The following is a 25,943-nucleotide window of genomic DNA, read 5'->3' on the forward strand; positions in this document are numbered from 1 at the left end:
ACAAATAGACTCCAGCCTTATATGTCGGCTTAAGAAATCCCTTTATGGTCTCAAGCAAGCCCCTCGGGCTTGGTATGCCAAAATGGATAGCTTTCTTTTAGATACTTGCTTTTCTAGGTGTCATTCTAACAATACTGTCTACACAAAGAAAGTGGGTAAGTCTCTTATCATTCTTGTTATTTATGTTGATGATATTATCCTTACTGGTAATGATCCCAACCTTATAAACCATGTGAAGTCCAACCTTAAAAAGCAGTTCGAAATGACAGACTCAGGACACTTGCATTATTTTCCTGGTCTTCAAGTCTTGCAATCCAAGGAGGGTATTTCCCTTTCCCAGTCCAAGTATGCCTGCGATCTTCTACACCACTTTCACATGGAAGACTGTAAGACAACCCCTTCTCCCTTTTAGTCTAGAGCCAAAATTTCAGTCACTTGTACTTCCCCTGAAGTTGATGCTACCTTATACCATTAGCTTGCAGGAAAACTTTTGTATCTGACCCATACTCGTCCTGACCTTTCCTTTGTTGTTGGCCTTATTGCTCGGTTTATGCAAAACCCACATGAAATTCATTGGAAAGCAGCTAAAAGAATACTTCGTTATGTTCGAGGTACAGTTCAGTTTGGGATTCATTACAATGTAGAAGCATATCCTGTATTGGTTGGTTTCACTGATTCCGATTGGGCTGGTGACCTTGATGATTAGAAATCTATTGCAGGTTATGTCTTCAATCTTGGTTATGGACCTATTACATGGGCTTGCAAGAAACAAAGTGCCATTTCTCTTTCTTCAACAGAAGCAGAGTATCATGGCGCCGTAGAAGCTAGTAAAGAAGCCCCGTGGCTTTGTCAGATCCCATCAGAGTTTGGCTTTCAGCAGTAGCATCTGCTACACTTTGGTGTGATAATCAAAGTGCCATTCAACTATGCAAAGATCCAGTCCAACATCGGCGCAACAAACACATGCACTTCATGAGAAAGCTCATTCATGACCATGTTCTTGAAGAGCAATATTGTTCAACAGATGATCAAGTTGCAGACATATTTACAAAAGCTCTCACAGAGGCGAAGTTTACTAAACTTCGATTTATGATTGTAGTTCAGGAAGTTGTCACTAAGGGGGGATAGGCTCTAATGCCTCCTTCCTTCTCCTATTGTGTCATATTTGTACATCCTTCAATCCTATCCCAAGTTGTTCTTAAGGGGGGATGTTAGGATATTCCAACACACAGGAAATAGTTAAGTATAACTTGGTCTAGTGTAAAGTTAGGTAAAGTGTGTTTCTTTACTATGTACTTTTGTAACTTACAACTCGACGGTCACGATATGTTCTAGACATGAAGTGATTCAACGATTCATTCTCTCCTCGGTATTACCGACACTTGATCCGTGGCTTAACACATGATTGGTCCATGATCTCTATTCAAAGAGCATGGAGGGTCATTTGTAGGGTGATCGTTCATGAGAGAAGCTTATGTAAATTTTCTTTCTTTTACATTAATAAATTGCCTAAAGTGACCGCGTTGGCTCAGGCCGTGGACTGTTTCTCTTTTTGAGGGTTTTAACCACATCAAAAATACTGGCGTACTGATCTGTGATCTGTTTGTGAGTGGTGTCCTTTGGTGTTCTATCTAAGAAACTTACCCTGTAAATTCCTACATCTTGACTCTAAAAAACCCTGAAATTGTAATTGTTTTCAACCATGGTATTAAAGATAAAATATCATGACTTAGAAAAACATTAAAATCTTGACAATTTTTTAACCATGCAATTAAAACCAAAGATTATGACTACAAAAAAATCTCAAGTTTTCAAAATATTTCAAGCATGACATTATGGAAAAAATTTATGACAAAAAACTTTAAAAATGAACACCCAAGAGTAATTTATTCTTTAAATGCTAAATATATAGCGATTTTAAAATCTTAGCCTAAGACAACTTGATACATTGCAACAAAAATTTAAAAATCAACCATCAAATTGACACGTAGTGTAGGTGAACTCGACCCGTTGTAATGAAAACTTAAAGACCAACCATGAAATTGATACATTGTGGGGACAGACTTGATTCATTATAACAAAATTTTTAAAATCAACCATCAAATTGCCCATAATGGGATCGGGTTGCTAGACGAGCATCGACACGGACAATGTAGAAAAAAAATAAAAATAAAAAATAAATGTATAAAGAAATAAAAATGAAAAATACAAAAGAAAACAAAAATTCAAATATTGAAAAAAATAAAAACAATAAAAAAACACAAAAAAATAATACAAAAGAAAACAAAAATTTTAATATTGATAAAAAAAACACAAAAAAAAAAAAAGAAAACAAAATTTAAATATTGAAAAAAATAAAAGCAATAAAAAAAACACAAAAAAATACAAATAAAAATTCAAATATTGAAAAAAATACAATAAAAAAACACAAAAAATAATACAAAAGAAAAAAATTAAAAACAGTGAAAATAATGCAAAAGACACCAAAAATTCAAATTCAAATAATAATAATAATAATTGTTTTTTAAAAATAATAACAAGAAATAAAGCATATAAAAACCTAAAAACATGACAAAAAAATCAACTATAAAAAAGACAAAAAAAAATGTAAAAAAAATAAAATTAACTTATAAATATCATATATATATATATATAATTAAAAAAACAAAAATAGACATAATTTAACAAAAAAATTAAGAAATCAGTCTTTCGGATTAATCATATCATAAGGATTGGGTCGACGTTTCAAACCAACTAAATGAACCACATTAGTTGGTTCGAAATGTTGACCCAATCCTTATGATGTGATTAATCCGAAAGACTGCATTCTTAATTTTTTTTTGTTAAATTATGTTTTGTTTTTTTTGTTTTTATAATTATTTAAATTTTTATATTTATAAATTTAATTTAATTTATTTTATTTTTTACATTTTAATATTTTTTTGTCTTTTTTATAGTTCATTTTTTGGTCATGTTTTTAAGTTTTTTTTTTTTTTTTTTTGCTTTATTTCTTGTTATTATTTTTAAAAAACAATTATTATTATTAGTAGAATAGACTAGTACTATGTAATGAAACATAACAATAACAATTGGGCAATGTATTCTATGTAACAATTCTTTTGGCATTTCACCAAATTGGAATCATATCCATATATTGTGGAATCATATACATACCATAAATAATCTTCACCAAATCTGGGGTGAGTTTGACTTGCAATTCCTTAGTTGAGTGCAGGCTGGTGGATCACCTTAGCCAATTACCACTGGATGTGAGTTATGGCTAAGCACTGCATAATCCTACACAAAACTAGCAAGTAAAACATTAAGGTGGTGGTAAGGTGATGGTGGTGCATCATTAAATTGGTTGGTAGAACATCTTGTGACGATTAATATGAGATCATCATAAGATCCCAGTAAGCCTCGCTCTAACACCATTTTGCCAACGATTTGATCTTCATGAATTATCTTATCAATTAATCTAACACCTTGTGTATATTCCATTTGATCTTCACCAGAGCACAATCATAAAAAAAATCAATTAATCTAACACCTTGTGTATATTCCATTTGATCTTCACCGGAGCACAATCATAAAAAAATACCGCCATATATGTAATGAAGAACATGGCATACCATCATGTACTAAGTCAATCATTGACTTAACTCATGATAGATAATCTTCATCCCATAAAATATGGTGTTTTGAAATTATTTCTAAAATTATATGAAATCTCATGTTCTCCTTTTACCATTGAATAAGTTCTAAATTATATATGTTAATATCAAATTCCCATTTCAAATGGTGAGACCTAAAAAGTTTTAAAAAGTCCTCCAAGCCCCATCAATTTAGAATTGTGTGAATATTTGGGTGATAAATAATAACTAAATACACTTATTTTTAAATTACTTATAAAACTATACATTACATTTTATTTTATTTTAATTTCTGAACTAGGTTGATTCTATGCTGAGTTAGTTACAATGTTGAAACTATTTGGTAAATGGCTATCACGAAGTCTCGAGAGTTTAATTCCCCACAAAGGTGGTTCCATCCTTAATCCCTCGTATGAGATTTGAACCCATGAACTAAACCCCACACAAACCAATTAATCTACACCCCATAAGTTAAACAAAACATAAACATAAACATACACTCACATCAAAGAGGATTTGATATATAAAACTTAAAAAGTTCTAGAATTTTAAGCCCTAGTCTAATGAGACTTGAAATTTACCCAAAAAATCATGGAAATTTTGGAAGATTTTGAAAAAGTTTGGCAGAAATTTTTGTAAATCCAACTGAGGACTGTCAAACTTCAAGATTTTGAGCCACTCAGGGGTTTTTGATGGTGTTGAATCTATTTCCACCATCAAAAACACCATTCTATTTGATGGTTTTTTTTTAATTTTTTTTTTCAGATTCCAACATTATCAAAAAAAATTAAACGCGTCTGTCAAGTTCTTCCATTTCAGATTTAGATCCAGTGCTATGATTTGGAGCAAGGCGAGATCAACCTGGTCTGATTATCGCTGCACCATTAATTCTTTCTTCGCGTCACTAGTTTTTTTTCCCATCTTTTAGAATTTTAATATTTATAAGCTTTTATTTTTTAAGATTTTGACAACATATTTGCATTTGGCTGATAGTTGCCTAGACAATCACAGACAGATTATTCTGATGGACTTTTAGATTTAACGTCATTGTTTGCTCAAATTAAAAATATTATATGTTGTTAGATCTAAATATTATATGTTATTATTGGTGACATTATAAATGACTATATACTATGTTTTTATATTAATTAGATTTCCAGTGTTTTTTTCAACTGAACAAAAATTTGCCGCCTCAAAGCCCCGTCAATCCGCTATTATAAAACCTCAGTGTGTTAAAACCGTGGAGTGCACAATTCACTGTCAAAGATCAATCATTTGGTATGCTCATTGACCCGAAAAACAAAGGTAATGCTCATTTGCCATCATTCTCGCTTAAACCTTATCCTCTTCGGCATAACTCTGAAATCGGGTAACCAGATTATAGTCGAGCAGCCGATTGCAGGAAGCAGTTGATGAAGATGGCGGCCGATTCTCAGGTTGCAGAAACCAAAGAGTTTGTTCCTTACACGAAGGAAATCGGCCATCAGGGTCTCAAAAAGTTGATCCTAAGAGAAGGGGAATCGTGGCAAACACCATTCTCCGGAGATGAAGTTGAAGGTGAGCTTTCTTCCTTACACACACATGAATTTGCTGATTGTCGAATGATTTTTTCTACACAGCAGAAAATTACCAGGAGGAGGTTTATATGGTGATGAAGAAGAAGAAGAAGATGATTAAGGTGCACTGAGGTTTATATACGAATGCTTGTATTCCGTTGCAGTACATTACACTGGCACCCTTCTGGATGGAACGCGTTTCGATTCCAGCTTAGACAGAGGAACCCCTTTCAGATTTAAACTTGGCCAAGGTAAGTGACTGTGTTCTGTTTTCATGCGTTCTATTAGCAGCGCATTACATTACATTGATTAATGCGAGTAAACATGCTCAATGGGTGTGTGTGCAGGTCAAGTTATAAAGGGATGGGAACAGGGCATTGCAAGTATGAAAAAGGGCGAAAAGGCCATATTTACAATACCTCCAGAGTTGGGGTACGGAGAGTCAGGGTCTCCTCCCCTCATTCCCCCAAACGCCACACTCCAATTTGAAGTGGAAATGCTCTCCTGGGCAACTGTTAGAGATGTCTGCAAAGATGGAGGCCTTCTCAAGAAAACTGTAAGGGATGGAGAGAGATGGGCATACCCTAAAGACGCCGATGAAGTTCTAGGTATGTATTGTTATTTCAAGACATGGACATGCATTTATTCATTAGTTACATGGCTGGCTTTGGATAATATGGCTAGGTAAAAAGTAAACGGCTGGTTTTGTGTTATATAAATTTTGCTGCAGTGACATATGAAGCAAGGCTGGAAGATGGAACTGTGGTCTCCAGATCATCTGAAGGGGTTGAATTCTATGTTAAAGATGGTACGCCAATTCGAAGTCAATCCCTCATATGTCTCCTTATAAACTTTCAGCTAAGGAACTCCTATAGTTATTTGGGTAACAATGGCACCCATTAGGTCTGCATAACACTAGGAATTCACATTGAGTAGATTGAATTTGGTTTCCTAATTTGCTCATATTTATCTATCTATAGGGGTTAATCATTCAAGGCCGTGTGTGTGTTGGCAATGGCCACTTTACAGGATATTTGTGTCCGGCGCTTAGCGCAGCTGTGAAAACAATGAGGAAGGGTGAAAAGGCGATACTGACGGTGAAGCCTCAATGTAAGCTATAGTCCATAGGGATTTGTCTACCTTCTGGTTTTGAAACATAAAATCTTATTTCTCCTGGCAAAACATCCTAGCTCATATTCTCTAGATTATCGTTAATTGGTCGTAGAAAATCCCTTACTCTGTGTTTTCTTACTGAATTTAAAACTTTGATGTGAAATTAACACCCTTTTCTTTACTTATTTCGTGGGGTAAGGCAGGGCTTGTATATTGTTAATTATAAAAAAAAGTTCCTTACAAAAATCCCAATACATTTAAATATCCATGCAAAAGAGGAAGGAGGATGAGGATTTATATAGTACCAGCCCAGATCCACCTTAACACAAGATCTGTCGAGCACTAAGAGTAATAAAAAAGAAATTAAAATGCCAATCTTTGGGGATATCAGAATGGATGTTACACATCTCATCCATGTTTGGTTCTTATGTTAAAATTCCTCTAAAATATTATGTTAGACCAGCTTATGCCACATGTCCTGTCTGCATTAGAGACATGGACATTGTACACCTCCTTAATACTGGGTTGTAGAATGCACCTTGCATCACATGTGGCCAATACTATAAAATGCTAATATTGGTAATAAAAAATGTCTGATCTTGCCAACCTTTACACAAATTAGTATTTTGTGTAAAAGAAATCTACTTAATCAAGGATCTTGAAGGAACATTTTTTTTTCCCTTTGTGAAGTAACACCATAATTTTTGGTATGACAAAATACTCAACTATCTCAATTATAACAAAAACTTATGTTGGATTGGTTTTTGGGACAGGGGAATGACGGGATGGAGGGACGCATCCCCTGAACAGCTAGAGCGCACCCCCAAAATTTTCAGGGGACAATGGGTTGGGGTAATTTGGTGTCTGGCTTGGCCGTGACTTTAAAAATAGATAATATATATATATATATATATATATAAAGCATACTCCCAAAATTTTTAGGGGGTGACAATTTTATATGTATTCACTATCAACATTTGTAGTTGTTTCAAGTTTGTGCACATAACAAGCTAAAATTTATGGTAATATGCAGAATCGTCACACTTGCCAATTATGAAAAATCTCGAGCAATTTAAAAAAGGTTAAGTAATATTCCATTATTACCTGCCAGACATGAGCTCTAGCTTTAGGTAACTTCAGTGTAACTATTTTCTATTATTGCCTGCTAGACATGAACTTTAGCTTTAGGAAACTTAAGTGTAGTTATCTTCAATTTGCAATAAGGTCTATGAAGGATTTATCAGACAAAGAACTATGTTTGTAGCAGTTTTTCTTCCTTGTATTTCTTGTTAATGATGATTATGTTAAACATAAAAGGCATTCCCTTTTCAATAGGTTTTGCAAACTTTTACAGCTGTGTTGCAACCACTATAGAATACTTTGGTTCTGTAAAGAGATTAAATTCATATTTCAGATTAATAGGAATTTATTTAAACATTTAGTATGCAATCCAAGTCACTACTATCTGATTCTTTTCACAATGCTTGAGGTTGGGATGGTGGAAGCACTGACCTTGAATGAGTCCTGGAAACCCATGTACAATATGTAAAAGATGAGATGATCTGGAAAATGAGAAAACAAGAGCGATAACCACAAGGATTAACATTTTGAAATGTTGCATTTTTTTTGTATTCTTGACATGGAGGCTTCTTGTTGTAATTCCACTAAAAATATAATATCTAAATCACCAAAAACCCAAGTTGAAACCCGTCATACAAAACCCATGCCTTGAGCTTTAACTTATATAATGAATTCAGATTCAATGCAATACAACAAATATAATGGATGGAAAAATGATCATATTGTTCAATCATCAATGCCCATGATTGTCAAGACTCAAAACTGAAGATATATGTTTGGATTATCTCTTAAATCTGCCTAGAAAATCCTTGAAATCTGCCAAAGAATGTGAAAATTTCATCTATCACAACAACTGGAAATTAATTTTCTAATTGTTAATTTATTTAACAATTTATTTGTTGTCTGCTACGACAAATATCAAATAATTCACATTGTGATTTTCACAAATAAACTGCGGAAGAAAATAGCGTTGGAAACTGAGAAAATTCAGCACACACACAAATTTTACACGGTTATTTTTGGACAAATGTCCTCAGAAAAACTCAATATGGGAAAACCGGTGCAACAGTGAGGGTTTTTATTAGTATGCAACATCAAAATTCTGAGTACAATCTGGATGCCGAAAACTGACAATCCACAAGAAGAAAATCTGGCAAAGATATTCCCTAAGCAACCCCGCCACTCGCGTTGCCTGCACTCATGCGTTCCTGCACTGGGAATAACTCAGCCTCTTGCTGCTGCCTCTCCAGATTTGGAAATCTTCCTCTAGATCACTGTCCCTGCCCCTCACTGACATTGCGTCCCTCTTTGGCTCGAACTCTACTGTTGCTAGCTTGATCTGCACAAAGAACTACTGCTCTAGTGTCTCATCCCCATCACCACATCGATCCCTTCTTATATCTCCCTGTTGGGACTCTAACAACCAAGATTAAATCTTAATAGATGGCTCAGATTATTTCTAGATCGATCCGTGTGAGTTTTTGGAGAATTTTCACATTGACTTAATTAATACTGATTAATTGACCAATTTTCCTACGTTTAGACTTAGGGAACATTAAAAAATAGGTTAATAATCTATTTAAGTCATCTCTATGTAGAATTTCCAGAAACGATTTTTGGGTTATGGAGATGTCATGTATTTTAACCCCTCCACCAAGTTTCGTGACTAGAACACATCCATGCTACAAAAACTAACAAAGAATGTCTTGAAATCTACAAAGAATGTCCTGAAATCTACCTGGAATGTTCTGGAGAACCAACAAGTCCTTGGGTCCTTGATGAAGTCCCCAGCAGTTTGGGGGCATTTCCTAAGTCACAAGTCTCCATAACAAGGTAAAGCAGGGTACACGGGTGTTTTTTTCTGACAAAGGGGAGGCAGGAACGGAGTACAGGTCCCTATGCAACATAGACAAAACCAATCGTTTGTATAAAGGAGTTCATCATCATTTCATATTGTAAATAATTGACTTGCAGAAAATGCCATATCCTGTTAATTTTCAAGCACAATCAGTCATTCTGTAAGCGACATAGATGATAGGACAACTTTGATATAATTATTAGCTTCAGTGGAAAAATAGCTTAAGTTATAAAGCCCAAAGCTATGTGTGACCTGTGATGACAGGAAGTATTGTTCGTTAGCACTTACAACATGAATTTTATTTATTTCGAAAAGAACTTGAAACCTTCTTCATGTAGTGTTTTTCTGCAGCTCCTTTAGCACTTGCAGCATGAGTTTTGTGATTTATGTGTTTTGAAAGGGCACTGAAACCTTGTTCCGTTTATAATTTTTCTCAGAAGTTCCTGTTCAAGGGATGAAATGCTTTCGCTTAAGACGCTTGTTTCCTATTGTCTTTTAACTTCAATATTCAAAAGCACTTGACATTTATAACTAAATAGTATAATTAATCACAGTTGCTTGACGTGGTAGAGTGACAACATTTATTATAATATAATCATTCATTTTAGCATGCTCTTCCTTTTTGAATTCTGAGATTTTGTGGTTGTCCAGATGCTTTTGGAGAGAGAGGGTTTAAAGTTGATAATAAAGTTACTGTACCCCCGAATTCAACTTTGACTGTGGATGTTGAGCTGGTTTCTTGGAAAAATGTTGTTGACATTACTGATGATAAGAAAGTGCTGAAGAAAATACTGAAGGAAGGGGAAGGCTATGAAAGGCCGAATGAAGGGGCTTTCCTGAAAGGTATCCAATAGTAGTGGTTTCTAATTTTTGGTGTGTTGTTGTTTGGAAGACTATTTTTTAATTGATAGCTTGGCTATCTACATTACGGAAGGGTTTTGACTGATTGGCATGGTTTCTGTTTCTCGTTATTAGTCTTCTAAAGAGATATACGGGATTGGTTGCCTGAACTGTTTTCTGAATTTGGCAGTTAAGTACACAGGCAAACTAGAGAATCGCACTGTGTTTGAGAGGAAGGGATCCGATGAAGAGCCATTTGAGTTCATAGCTTCTGAAGGTATTGGTAATTAGTACAAGGATTGGACAAAGTGATGCTAACATTAATGATAACTGTAGTTTCTGTTAAAATGAAAACAATTTACAGCACTCTCCGGAGTTGCACTATTTGAAAGTGGTTGTGTATTTTGTGTAGTATAATGTATTTCATCTGAAAATATAGAACATTTACTGTGTCAAACTTACAATTTAAAGGCTTTCCAATTTGCTTTGGCAGAGCAAGTCATTGATGGATTAGACAGGGCAGTTATGACAATGAAGAAAGGTGAAATTGCAATCGTGACTATATTTCCTGAATATGGGTATAAAGACACCCAAACTCAGAGGGACCTAGCAGTTGTGCCACCAGATTCAACCCTTATATATGAAATTGAGCTGATTTCGTTCATCAAGGTATGGCTACTTATCCCAGTATCATGAAGCTTTTTTCATATTGAAGATTTTCAATTGTATCTCATATATCTTATCGGGTTCTGTAAATAGGAAAAGGAGTCATGGGACATGGACACGGCTGAGAAGATAGAGGCTGCTGGAAAGAAGAAGGAAGATGGGAATGCATTATTCAAAGCTGGTAAATATTTAAGGGCCTCAAAAAAATATGACAAGGCAAGTTGTTGGCCAACACTTATAGATAAATATTGGAATTAAATCTCACAGAAATCTGGGTATATTCTGACCTGTTGTGTAGAGATACATAAAGTCCATAGAAGGCAGGGTACATGGTGACATTTTGTTTTTAGTTTATTAATAAGCTATGTAGTAAGTAAACGAAAGGTATTTTAATATAGGGACTTGTAGAGGTTTCTAGAATACATTCTGATTGTCTGGAGAACATCAACTATTCTCCTTGTCTGCAGGCTGCAAAGTATATTGAATATGACAATGCATTCAGTGAGGATCAGAAACAACAAACGAAGGCTTTAAAAGTCACATGCAATCTAAATAATGCAGCCTGTAATCTTAAATTAAAGGAATACAGAGAAGCTGCTAAATTGTGCTCAAAGGTACATGGTCATTAGTTGATTCATTCTTTTCATTTGGTATAAACAAATTTTCTTAACCATTGCTTATGCTGGTATACTATTTGCAGGTGTTAGAGGTTGACTCTAAAAATGTGAAAGCCTTATATAGAAGAGCACAAGCATATATTGAGACGGCAGATCTAGATCAAGCAGAGTCTGATATAAAAAAGGCACTTGAAATTGATCCAAGCAACAGGTGTGTAAAATCATCAGTGTCTTTCCAGTCATGCCTTTGAAATTTTCGTTTCATACCTTTCTGGGAATGCTATGCCGCGTTTTCAGAGTTTTTCTGTTCCACAAAAGGAGTTGTTTTGGAAGGTTTGTTTGGAAAAATCTGCAATCTATGGTTTTGGAGGAAGCAACACATTTCTGTAGGATAGGTCTTCAATCTATCCTTGCAGGTCACTAATTATTAGCTTATATACAAGTTGCACCTCATTCTTATACATCACAAAGGAAAACGTTGTTTATTCTTCCCCTTGATTAGTGCGAAGGCATGCAAATTGATGTTTATTTTGTTTCCATCTGACAGGGATGTGAAGATGGAGTACAAGACACTGAAAGAGAAACAAAAAGAATACAACAAAGAAGAAGCTAAATTATTTGGCAACATGTTTAACAGGACGAGCAGGTTGGAGGCATAATAAAAATTTATTGTACAGACATAATTCTAAGTGCACCTGCTATCCAGGGTATCTTCTGAATTTCATCAATCTCCTTAAATTTTACCCGTGCATGTGCGAGAATCTAGCTTTCAACCAATGTTGTTAAAGAGCAAAATTTGAGTCTAGTGATATTCAAACTGGAAAGCAACGCTAGCATGGCACTGAGGTAGAAGATGAAAGATGACGTATTTGCCTTTAGTGACATTCAAACTGGAAAGCAAAGCAAGCATGGCACTGAGTTCGGATAGGAAAAAAAGATAAGATGACATATTTGCTTGGAATAAGCCATGAAAGCATAGGTTAATAGGGATTATCTTTTCTATCTTTTTGATTTGAACTTTTAATTATATTCCCACATGAGAGAAGGTGATAAATAATTCTAAAGTTGGCTTAATACATAAAAGCTTTTATAAAAAGGCATCGGCGAAGATGCACGGTGGACATTAAGCATGAAGATCATGTATTGTGGTAATAGTTGATAGAAGAAACCTGGACATGTCTTGTGGCTAGGTGCAGATTTTTATGATACGTGGTTTGTTTCTCCAAATGTTTCTTTTATTGGTTGCCATAAATGTATACAGGTGGCTATTGTGTGAAGCGGCGTGGGTTTGGAATGGTGAATTTTCTTCGAAGTAACAAGTAGGCTGAATCTTAACTTTCTTGTTTGGGTTTATTGATGGCCGTTGTTGAGATAATTTAGAGTCTCAGAGATTCTATCCACTGTTTGGAGGGGCTATTTGAAGAAAAATCTAGGTTAAGATGTTTAAGCTAAACCTCGTATAGATGATAAGTAAACTTATAGATGATATAGATGATAAGTAGATTTTTGTTTTTCTAAGTAAGAATAGAAGACTACATCTCAAGTTTCTTGTTTTAGTTTAGTGATCACCACCGTTTAGATAGTTTATTGATCACCACGGTGTAGATATTTAGATAGTTTCTAATATTTGGAGTGGTTATTCGAAGATAAAAAATGGGAAGATATCTAGATTGAGATGTTTAATCTAAGCATCTTAATTTCTATATGTTAAGAAATTTAATCGTTATTTTTTTTGCCCTTGGATTTAATTTTGATTTATAGTGAACGTGAACTCAAAATTATGAGGTGCATGGCCAATTTGGTAATTATGGTAAGAACTGTTGTCCTACTTAATTAGGAATCCATGTTAGGACTTAGGAAGCTAAGGTGCTATGCATATGCTCACCAACTTGGCTATGTTGTGCAATTTTAATTTTGAGTAAATGATGTGAATTGATTAAATCAACATACAAGCTTTATTGTGGGGATTTTTCTAAAATAATAAAAACACATGACAAGATGAAATGAACATCTTCTCTTAGGTAAAATTTGTCATTATACCGACCTTAACTTTTCACTCGTCAAATTAATGTTGATTTAGGAATGGATCTATTAAAGCTTTCCAAACATATAAATAAAATTCTAAAGAAAACCAAATAATTCCTTAATTTTTTTCTAGGGTTGATAAACCATTGTTGGTCTCAATGGACATAATAATTGTCATCATCATCATTGGCCTTGGCTTTGGTACATGAGTTTTCTTTTTCATAGGTGTATGTAGGCCAAGAATACGATTCATGAGAGTCGAGTCAACTCATCTACCCATATCTCAAAAATTGACATGGACTCAATTTCACAAAGAAGCAACACCACCAAATCAATAGGCCCTTGGCTATGCAACCTTTGACCTCAAAATTATATTTAATCATTGAGATTCAAAAGGGCATTAACAATATGGTGTCACTACTTGCTTCTAGCTATCCTACAAACTCCACAATTTACACCCATTAGTGCATTTTGGTGTTGTATTATAGATGGTTAGGATTTGACCATATGGTTGTAACTTGGAAAAATATATTCATTAATGCCTTTGAATGCCCTATTGCATTTAGTTACCATTTGAAGATTTGATTGCAACTCTCTTCTTAGAATTTGTACTTGTATATGTATAAATTTGGTCATCCTCAGATCTTTTGACATTTCATTTTTTTTTCTTTTGTTATGGGTGCTTGTCTCACAATCCTAAATAAGATTGAAATTCAAAGGTTCTTTTGCTCTACAACTTTGTCCTTTCTCTTTGAACATTATACTATAATCTAATGGCAAATGTTTATTTATAACATCATATCTCCTTGTCTCATGTGGAATATGCCATTTCTTATTGAACATGTATGGATTGGTATTACATTGTATAAGGTCTCTTTTCCTCTTTTAACTAGTATTTCTCAAAGATGTTTATTGTCTCTTTTGCTTTCCCTACTTGCTTGGATCGAATGGTACCAAGACACAAAAATATATTAGTGATCATTGTGCATATCCTCATTTGGACTCTATTAACTTATGGAATAAACAACGTCAATCTATTTCAATAGTAGCACTCTCTTATGCAACATGCTTTAACCCTGATGGACACTAGCCCAAAGACCTCCCTGAAAGAGGAGTAAGACCCCTTGACATCCACACAAACAATGATCAGTGAGGCACATCAAAATCAATACAATGAACTTTGTGAATAGTTTGCTCAAGTTATGATATGATTAACCTTGTCAACATCATTGAATTTGCAAACTCGAGCTACATAGGTCTTTTGGAGGTTGAAGCCTTTCTATATGCAAGTTAACCTAGACATACCTCTATTTAAGAGTGATATCAATGCTCAAGTGTTCAAGGATTTGGCTTAAATACATTTCTATGTGAACAAGTTCTTCAATAGGAAGATCTCATTCATGACATTGGAATTTTCACCCTATTTCCTCATTTAGTGGGAGGCATATGTTCCTAAGGACAACATGAAGCCAAATAAGAACTTATTTATCGTTTGTCCTTATATATTATTTTGAAGATTAGTGCATATATTGGCATCAACATCAATAGAAGCAAGGATACTCTGTGGTCTAATACATTTAGGGATACTACATTATGCCTATTTTACTATACACATGGGATCAGAAGAAGGTCAAGCTTGATGTACAAGTTGGTATTGCATGATATATTCACTACAATGGAATTCCTCACCGTCAACACCCTAAATCATATCTGCCTAGCCTCAATGAAATTTGAAGTCAAATAACTCTCAAAAAATGCCATAGCATCCATCAATGTCTTGTTGATTCCTCTCGACAAAGCAATTTGAGTGGATACAAACTAATGATGGTTTCTCATGACATGTTAGTGGCAGTGCAAACATGAAAAAACAACAAATTTTTAACCTATAGGGATGATCAAAGGTTCTTTCACAATGGATTTGAATATTGTGTAAAGAAATAACATGTAGGAAAATGAATTAACATTTTGAATTATAAAAAAGATTATAGAAAATGTATGGTTGAAGTTTGTTTGTTTTTTAAATCTTTGTCTTATAATAGTGTAGTGTTATTTTTCATGCAAATTATAATGCATATGTTTTCTTTTGTTGTAACATTACCTAAACAATGAAATTTCCTTATTTTCTTTTGAAATTGTATATTTGAAATCTACATAGTCGACTCTATGTGTTTGAAGTTTCATTGACAATAGATTTGTCTAGTCAATAGAAAAATAACATAAAAATTAGGGTTATTGAGAGGTATCTTGAAAAATGGAAGTTTTAATGTATTTACAACCCAAACTTCCAAGTTTGTCATCTCAAACCTATATATGAGGCAACTAACTCTGCAAACACATTCTCTACAATTGTCACTCCCACTTAAAAAAAATTGAAATGAAAAGAATGTGAGCATGTTCCTAAAAGCACATGCACATTCACAAAAGCATTCACAATTTTGTGATTAAATTCTTTTGCTCAATGTATAACCCTCATCTCCAACTAGGGATATCAATGACATTAGAGGATTTGAGCATTAAGTATGTGTACTAGGATGGAAACTTGAGCCTTAGGTTGTAAAGGTTGCTTCAAAGTATAAAGGCCCTTGGATCAACCACTTGAACCACAACATTTGATATCTTGAAGGCATCCTTGTCTTCCAAGTAGGGATATATCCATTGTCAGAATATTTTGAGCACTAATTATGAGTCTCGAGGCCCTTGACATGGTCATATGAGGAAACATGGTGATTGGACCTTAAGTAATATTTTTGAAATACATGGCTATGAAAAATACCTCAACCACCACACAAGACTTCTTAAGGCTATCCATCTTTTCCATAAATGATTAGAAAGCTCAATTTGTTCCACATTAGAATCAAGGCAACTAACAATAGTGTTGCCATCAATGGCAATGGAAAGAGTAGAAATTGTCCCCGAATTAAAGCTAATATTAATACAAGTGGGCTTTCAACAAGAAGAAACAACTTAAAAATTATGAACATATCACAAATTGACAAAGCATGAAACACACAAATCTTGAGGCTTGATCATGCTTTTTGGTGGGTCATACAAACAAGATAACCAAAAATGCAAGACTATCTAACCTTGTACACATTATTATAGTAGTCCAAGCCTATAACAATAAGGGTGTCAAATTGAGAGTTGGAAACATACCTTAATTAGAGGAAATTTTAGCCTAAAAGTGTCCATGAAAATTTCACGTAATTTCCATGTCATAATATGTAAACCAATTAAAATCTTTTAAATTTAAAAAGACGTACATGTAAATATTTTGGAGGGAAAAGAAGAAAAACTACTTATTTTTTAATTGTATTTTTGGCTTATCTTTTTATAGGGTTACTCAAATTTCAAGTGTGTACATTCGTTGGATATAGAATTAAAGTTCGCATCCAATGAATACTTATCGTGCGTACTTTTGATATGACCCACATTGATAAAAAATTAATATACATTAAAAAAGTGTGTTGAACATGTTTTTTTAATATATCTTCAATTTTTATCAATTTGGTTTTTTTCAAAAGTATGCATCACGGGTATCCGTTGGATGCGAAATTTAATTCTTCATCCAATGCGTGTCTACACTTGAAATTTGAGTAAACCTATAAGGAGATAAGCCAAAAATACAATTAAAAAAAAAGTAGTTTTCTTCTTTTCCCTTCAAAATTCATAACTCTTATTTTATTATTTTAACTATTATTTTATTATTTTTCCTTAGGAAGCCACTTTTAGGCTCAAATTTCCTCTAATGCAAGTGGACATTTGGAACAAACATTCTTGACCTCTCTTTTGGTAGACTTTTGGAACAAACTTTCTCAACTTCTCTAATGTCATTTTAGGTAGTATCTGCAACAATATTATTGTTTCGATCATGAGTAACAACTATTGTACTCTCCTTTTTCTAATAGATGGGACATTGATGGGTAAAAATGACAAGATAGTTAACACTAATTGTGAACAAAAGCATGTAAAATAAATGACTATTTAAAACGTATGTGAGGGTGCTACACTCAAGATTCCCCTACCCCCCAAGTTTGTTTTACAATCCAACACATCTTCCTATTAATTGTAATAAGTGGGGACTTTTGGAACACATGAGAAAATATCGTGCCTACCTACAGAGAAAACCTAGTTGGCTATGTTGTGTGCACAACCAACTTTCTTTTACTCATCCTTTCTTAGCAGATATTAACATACATTAGATCTTTGCACTAGAAAAATAGAATAAGGAAATCACTACCAATTATTAAAGTAATCTAGTTAATGTGGAAAACCTAATCAGATGCACATGAATATAAATAAGAGAACATTGTGATTACACATCACAAACTCTAGTTGACTATGTTGTCACATAACGAACTCCCTTTTTAATTGAAACTAACATGCATAAGATTTATGTGTTGGAATAAAACAATAAAGAAAATAACCATCAATTATTGAACTAATCTAATGAATGATTAGTTGTGAGAAATTGGCAAAGATCATGTTGTACTATGAATAAAATAGATACAAGAGCTCTTACTTGAATGTCATTTACTTATGCAATTGGGTATATATAGTTATCTCTCATCTTAAGGATTTTGTTGTAAATACATGTGTATAAGTTTAATTTTGATTTAGTATGCTACATTAGGAGACAAACAAATATTTAGTTATCAGTAATTTCACTGGTAATAACTGATGTACAATTGTTGTTTATAAAGTTGTATTTATGTTTTATTTTATGAAAAATAATTGGGAAATTAATGGTTGAAGTATAAATGGTTGAAAGAGGAAAAACACTGCAATTTATTTTAGAAATTATTTTATTCATTAGCAAGTCCTAGGCATCTAATTTGGGTGATTAGATTTAATTTTGAAATTATTACATTAACCAATTCAATGTTCCCTAGAAGACAAGGAGTTGTTTTTAGAAGTGAGAAACAAGAGCTCTTAAATGAGCTGTTAACTACCTGCCACTTGCCACTTGTTGGTGAGATGGAGGCAGTTAATAGATGGATAATATTTTTGGAATTTTTGGCTTTTGTCTCAAAAAATTTCTTCAGAGAAGAATGGGGAGAGACTAAAGAGAAGCATACATAAAATACAAAGAATTGCAAGCCTATTTGCTTAGGGGGACCAACAAGAGACGTGTCAAGTTTGGAAGAAGCCAAGTATTTGACCCTTAATTTTGTAGGAGAAATTTCCAAGTCATTGTTTATAACTTGATCTATGGTATATATATATATATACCATAGAGTTTACAAACATAGTGTCTCTCTCGAATAACTTGTTGCGAATAGAGTTAACTTTTATAGAATAAATAACATATATTAATAAGTCCAGTACAAGAACTTAACAAATATGCCATTTGGTACAAAAAGACATAAACAATTGTGTTTCGTTTTTCTTAGGTATTATTGCCTGTCAATACAACAAAAGAGAAATTTTCTAAGGAAATTGTAGCTTCTACAACACATGGTATAACAAACATTGAAAAAAAGAGATAGGCCAATAAGACAATAAACATTGTCTTCAATAAATCATATTCACCTTGCTCATGAGAACCTAGGAAAAAAACTGAGTAATATTTCCAACTTGGATAGAAAAATATAATTGTAAGTCAATAATGAAAATTTTAGAACAATTTTAGGCGCCGCTAAAAAGCATGAAGTGGTAAGATGAATTGATATGTACCTGAAAACAACTAGGTTGTATATTACAAATTTAATATCATTAGCTATTATAAATATTAAGAAAAGAAAGATTTCGTAACAAGAATTTTGTTCAAAGAGTGAAGTGAAGAGAGTACCTTGCATGATTTTGGGTTACTATAGACCCCCATATGGAAGAAGAAAAACAACAAATAAGTGTTGTACCATAAACCAAAATGGGGTAAAGTAAAACATAAACCCTGTAATTAATATATAAAAGAGAAAAAATAGAGAAGTTGGAGAAAAACAATGAAACATATGCTTGTAATAAATAAATGTATGTAAACCGAACGCCTTCTGTAAATTTGAATTGGGGCTTACTTTACAAACAATTAAAGGAAAGGGAAACAAGAACCCTTCACTATAGCTGAAATCCTAAGGGTTGAAAAAGGAGAAAACTTTGCCTGTAACCCTACTAGGTATGAACAAAACAACTGTTAAACGAGGACAAGAAAACAAAAAAAGGATCTAGCATCGAACAACAGTCTCGTTGTGCCTGAGATTATGTGCATGGCCAACAAAAATGGAAACTCTTACCGTATTTAAAAAAAAAAAAATCCTAAAGCAAAGAAAGAGGAACTTCCCTCAAATAACCCTAAGACATTGAAATATCTAAAGAAAACAAATATAAGAATATTAACCAGAGGGTTTATGCTTCCAGAACTAGTTTTTTTAAAGGGAAAAATAATAATAAAATAGGGATTCTTTTAACTGATAGGCTTATCCCTTGGGTTGTGAAATCCATTATCAGTGACCATCCACCTCCTTAGAAAATAATCTTATATGTACCATTGCAAGATTCTAAATGCCTACCAATCAACCCTAAGAGCAACATTGTTCAAATATATATCAGTAAATTGACCAAACAATGCATAGAATTAGAAAAATTGAAGTTAATCGACCAATTTTTCATCTGATTTAAATAAGAAATACACCTGTGAATAATATTTGAACCCGAATCAATAGATAAATTCCTCCTTTTAACAATTTGCAGGGTCAACTATTATTGTATGACAAATGGTAGACATATTATTCAAGAAGGTGGCTCAGAGTACACCTATAGTAAGTTTATTGAAGATATTGACGACCACCATTTAAACCCTAATGAAGGTCTTACCGCAGCAAGCGACATGACCTAGAAAGACTTGGCGTAAAAATGAAAAGATGAAAACAATTTCAGGAGGTCATTGAAACCGTCACCATAAACCTAATTGCTGATTAACCGTCGATTTAGGTTGTATAATCTAAGTCGTTGATGGAGTGGTCATAAAACTAAACACATGGCTAACAAAGGAAGTCTTCCTACTTATGAAAGAAATAATTTGGAAACATATTGAATACGCACATGGATTGCAGACTGTTGGGTCCCTATAATACTAGTGATTACCCCATTACTATTGTAGTTATACCCCTTATTAATATTGTTGTGCCCCTATTGCCCCAATATTGTTATTACTGTGCCCCATCGAATCCCTCTATTGTTATTTTGTGGCTTTATATTATTATTATTAGGTCGGCTGGATTATATTGTGACTCCTTAGACTCCTATATATAGAAAGGAGGTTTTGTCATTTGAATCATCCAAGAATTGTTCATTTATGTAATGTAAAGGAGGTTGCCCCCTCGAAGAGGCTGAATTCTAAGGCGTTGATCTATCTTTTCTATCTTTTCTTGAGCTGGTTTCATAACATTTGGTATCAGAGCTTTGGGTTCTAGGGTTTCGTTGCTCCAAACAGGTCATCGTGGCATTTTTGCTATAACTTTTTTTTGCGACGTTTCAGAAGTTGAAAAAAAAACCCATTTGAGAAAAAATCACGTTGAACCTCGGGTCCGAATTTTAGAGCTTTTTGCACTATATTTATGGAGATATGATCTGAAGAAGTTGGTCTTTTTGCAGACTCCTGAATTACATTCCAAACAGGTGACCTGGGGAAAATCGTCATAACTTTCTCTCTGGGGATCGGATTGAAATTTCGTAAGAAGATACAGAAAGAGGATGGACTCTAGTTTCTTGTTGGCATTTTTCAGATCCAAAGGTCGAAACAGTGACTCGTGGCACATCGTACAAGTTCGCTCTACTGAACTAGTCTATAATCAAGTCACTGTGGGAGATTTTGCATAACTCTTCCTTGGAGAATCCAATTTGGGTGAGACTTGTGGCATTGGAAATAGGACACAGAGGGCTACTGCAGGTCACAAATTCAAAACTAGATGATCGAAAAGTACAGAGATACATCAGAGGCAATATCGAGCTCCTACAAAGTGAAAAAAGGTGTGTAGATTTTTTTAAATTTTTGCTTAAGATCGGTTTGAAAATTATTTTGAAGGAACTATTATCGGTAAATGATGCCCCGAGGAAAGAAAATGCAAACACCTAGTAAGGAACCTGAAAGCTCTAGCATGACTCATGAAGAAGAGGAAAAAATGCTACATGATATATCAAAATTACAAGAACAAGTGCAACAAATGTCACGCTCACAAAAGCTAACAGAAGCTAAGATAAATGGCATGGAATCTAAGATAAAGGGCGTGGAAGCTAATATGGATGATTGGAAGACAGATTTGAAGACAGACATGGAAGAATTGAAGATAGATTTGAACACAAACTTGAAGACAGGCATGACAAATATGAAGACAGATTTGACAAATTTTCTACAAGAAATACTTACTAATGGTGAAAAGGTAGTAAAGGAAACTCATGATGCGAACAAAAGAAATGTTAATCATGATATCATAGACTCTAATGTTGGATCGAAGACCCACCATATTCCAAAAATCGATATGAGGAAGTTTGATGGCAAGGATCCCGCAACATGGATATTACAGATGGAGCAGTTCTTCGATCTCAATAATGTGCAAAACACACAAAAGGTACGTATGACAACTTTATATTTGGAACCAAATCAGTTTGTATGGTATCAATGGCTTTGCTCTCGTAAACAATTTATCACTTGGGCAATTTTTACGGAAGAATTGATAGCACATTATGAGGATACAAAAAGCAACACTTTTTTTAGCCAATTGATAAGTCTCAAACAAAAGGGTTCAATAATGGAGCACATTGAGGAGTTCCAAAAATTGAACATAAGGGTAAAAGATATTCCAGAGGAGCATAGGATTGATGTGTTCATAGGGTCTTTAAAGGATAATATCCAACATGATGTTCGCCTTTGGGAACCTGATTCATTAGAGAAGGCATTCAGGTTAGCAAGAAAAATGGAAAGCAAAATTATGGCAACCAGGAAGCATACCACTCACAACTATAAAGATGGAAGTGTTGTTGCCCCTAGTCTTCCACAACCTATAAGGTTGACACCACAACAATTGGAAGAAAAAAGAGCAAAAGGGCTTTGTTACAGTTGTGATAGCAAATACACTAAAGGTCATAAGTGTGCTGAGAAGAAATTATTCTACATAGATTGTGAAGAGGAAGAAGAAAAGGAGCAAGAAAGGTCAAAAGAAGAGGATATACTCCAGGAACAAAGCCTAGATGAAGAACAAATAAATCTGACCATATCTTGTAATGCATTGGCGGGAATTACCACTCCTCAAACCATCAAGATAGAAGGACAAATCAAGAAGAAAAAGGTAATAGTGTTGATTGATTCAGGAAGCACCCACAATTTTATTCATTGTAGGGTAGCAAAAGAATTGAATTGCTTTCTATATCCAGCACCAGAGTGTCAAGTAATGATTGCAAATGGAGGAACAATAATTTGCTTTGAAAGTGATATAATATCAAGCTATCCATGGGAGAATATGTATTGACTAGCCCAATGCTTTCCATTCCAATGGGAGGTGCTGATGTTGTACTAGGAGTCCAATGGCTACAATCCTTGGGTACAATAGCTTTTAATTTTCAAGAACTTTTCATCAAATTTTCTACGGAAGGAAAGGAAGTTGAATTAAGGGGTATTGCAGGGAAACCAGGAAAGATAATCAGCTCTAATGGTATGACAAAGCTTTTAAAAAAGGAGCAAAGAGGTGTAATTGCACAATTATGTTCGCTAGATGTTTCCACATTGGAATCATCTATTTCTCCAGATCTCCAAAAAGTCTTGGACAATCATTCCAAGGTATTTGAGACTCCCAAAGGTCTCCCACCTATGCGTGATCATGATCATGCTATTCATCTGATTCCAGGAAGTGTTCCTCCAAACATCAGGCCGTACAGATATCCCTATGTCCAAAAGAGTGAAATTGAACGTATGGTTGCAGAAATGCTAGAGGCTGGTATAATTCAACCGAGTCAAAGTTCTTTCTCTGCTCCAGTAGTATTGGTGCACAAGAAGGATGGATCATGGTGCATGTGTCCGGATTATAGGGAGCTCAACAAGCTCACTATTAAAGATAAGTTCCCCATTCCTGTCATTGATGAATTACTGGATGAATTGCATGGATCAATTTACTTCACCAAGTTGGATCTTCGTTCAGGATATCATCAAATCAGAATGAAGATTGAAGACATTCCGAAAACAACATTTAGAACTCATGAGGGTCATTATGAATTTTTGGTCATGCCTTTTGGCCTTACCAATGCACCTTCAACATTTCAAGGTTTGATGAATTCAATTTTCAAACCATTCCTTAGAAAATTTGTGTTAGTATTTTTTGATGATATACTAATCTACAGCAAGTCTTGGAAGGATCATGTTGAACATGTTGACAGGGTGCTACAACTATTGGAGGAGAAACAATTATATGCAAAAAGATCCAAATGTTTCTTTGGAGTCCAGGAGGTGGAATATTTGGGTCATATTGTATCTCATGAAGGAGTTAAGGTAGACCCTAGCAAAATTAAAGCCATTAAGGAATGGAAAATCCCCACATCCATAAAGCATCTGCGAGGATTTCTTGGGTTGACAGGGTATTATCGCAAGTTTGTTAAGAATTATGGGAGAATAGCAGCACCTCTAACAACATTATTGAAGAAAGATGCATTTTCATGGACTCCGGAAGCAACAAAGGCCTTTGAACATCTTAAAGAGGCAATGTGCCAAGCACCGGTCTTAGCTACACCGGACTTCACAAAAACCTTTATTGTGGAATGTGATGCTTCAGGAAATGGAATTGGTGCTGTTCTAATGCAAGATGAAAGACCCATTGCTTTTGAAAGTCGTCCAATCAAGGGAAAGTTTTTAAGCAAAGCTATTTATGAGAAGGAAATGTTGGCAATACTCCATGCACTTAAGAAATGGCGACCCTACCTAATGGGAAGACACTTCAAGGTAAAAATGGATCATGATAGCCTTAAATACTTTTTAGAACAAAGATTATCCTCTGAAGAGCAACAAAAGTGGGTCACAAAGATGTTGGGTTATGACTTTGAAATCATCTACAAAAAAGGGAAGCAAAATGTGGTGGCAGATGCACTCTCAAGAAAGGATGAGGATGTGGAAGCATTGTTGTGCGCCATTTCTATTATCCAACCAGATTGGATAAACGAAGCAAGGGAGGAATGGAAGAATGACGAAGAAGTGTGGGCACTTATTCGAAAGCTACAACAAGATTCCAGTACGTCTGATACATTTAGCTGGGAAAATGATTCGTTATGGTACAAAGATCGCTTATACCTCTGTAAGAATTCCCAGCTAAAACAAAAGATTCTTATGGAATTGCACACTTCTCCCTTAGGAGGGCACTCAGGATTTTTAAAAACTTACCACAGGGTTAAGAAGGAATTTTTTTGGGATGGCCTTAAATCAGATATTCAAAAGTTTGTGGCGGAATGTTTGGTTTTCCAACAAAATAAAGTTGAAACAATTAAGACACCGGGTCTATTACAACCTTTATCCATTCCAAGCCAACGTTGGGAGGAGGTTTCAATGGATTTTATCACAGGTTTACCCAAGTCTGAGGGAAAGAGTGTCATCATGGTGGTAGTTGACAGACTTACCAAGTATGCACACTTTTGTGCATTATCACATCCATTTAAAGCCAGTACAGTTTCTACTGCATTTATGGAAACAATTCAAAAGCTACATGGAAACCCAAAGATTATTGTAAGTGACAGAGATCCCATTTTCACTGGAAATTTTTGGACAGAATTATTTTCTTGTCTTGGTACTCAGTTAGCTCATAGCTCATCTTATCATCCTCAATCTGATGGGCAAACTGAGATAGTAAACAAATGTTTGGAAGGATATCTTCGTTGCTTTGTATCTGATAAACAGACACAATGGGTCAAATGGTTGCCTCTGGCTGAATGGTGGTATAACACTTCCTTCCATACAGCAACAAAAATGACCCCATTTATGGCACTTTATGGGTATCAACCACCATCCATCACATCATATTTAAGAGAAAATTCTAAGGTTCAGGCAGTGGAACATCACATCGAACATCAACAACAAGTCCTCCAACTCTTAAAGGATAACCTCGTGTTGGCACAGAATAGAATGAAACAACAGGCAGATCAACATCGCAGTGAAAGAAGTTTTGATGTAGGTGATTGGGTATTCCTACGGCTACAACCATATAAGCAAATGTCCCTCAAGCAAGCTAAGAAGGATAATAAATTATCACCAAAGTATTATGGTCCGTACAAGGTGTTGCAAAAGATTGGTACTATGGCATACAAATTGGAGCTTCCTGCAGCTTCTCGATTGCACCCAGTTTTCCATGTTTCATGTTTAAAGAAGGTTATAGGCGACAAGCTCCCAGTTCAAACAATATTGCCAGAACTTGACGAGGAAGGAAAAATTATATTGGAACCGGAAGCAATCATAGAAACAAGAACTCGACAGCTACGAAATCGATCAATTTCAGAGTATCTTATCAAGTGGAAGAACTTATCCGCTGAAGATTCCACATGGGAGGATGAGAATTTTATGCAGAAGTATCCA

The 25,943-nt window shown here is 34.5% G+C and overlaps 1 protein-coding gene across 2 annotated transcripts; it reads left to right on the plus strand.

The window, feature by feature from the left end:
* The first annotated feature begins 4,825 nt into the window (after positions 1 to 4,825).
* Positions 4,826 to 12,660, plus strand: LOC149239081 (70 kDa peptidyl-prolyl isomerase-like). Of its 2 annotated transcripts, XM_089373315.1 has the most exons (13): positions 4,830 to 4,958; positions 5,046 to 5,210; positions 5,374 to 5,460; positions 5,557 to 5,817; positions 5,940 to 6,017; positions 6,239 to 6,319; positions 9,912 to 10,103; positions 10,291 to 10,377; positions 10,594 to 10,769; positions 10,860 to 10,982; positions 11,234 to 11,380; positions 11,467 to 11,594; positions 11,931 to 12,660. In XM_089373315.1, exons 1-13 carry the CDS (start codon positions 4,934 to 4,936, stop codon positions 12,040 to 12,042), a joined length of 1,662 nt encoding a protein of 553 aa, XP_089229441.1. In that variant the 5' UTR covers positions 4,830 to 4,933; the 3' UTR covers positions 12,043 to 12,660. The 2 variants fall into 2 exon arrangements, with proteins under 2 accessions (XP_089229442.1, XP_089229441.1); XM_089373316.1 differs by lacking the exons at positions 11,467 to 11,594; positions 11,931 to 12,660 and having other exon boundaries at positions 4,826 to 4,958; positions 10,860 to 10,947; positions 11,234 to 11,359.
* The last annotated feature ends 13,283 nt before the right edge of the window (positions 12,661 to 25,943 follow it).

The sequence above is a fragment of the Pinus tabuliformis genome, chromosome 8, assembly GCF_031772625.1.
Source record: "Pinus tabuliformis cultivar Carrire ecotype Pingquan chromosome 8, CPIR1, whole genome shotgun sequence".
NCBI lineage: Eukaryota > Viridiplantae > Streptophyta > Pinopsida > Pinales > Pinaceae > Pinus > Pinus tabuliformis.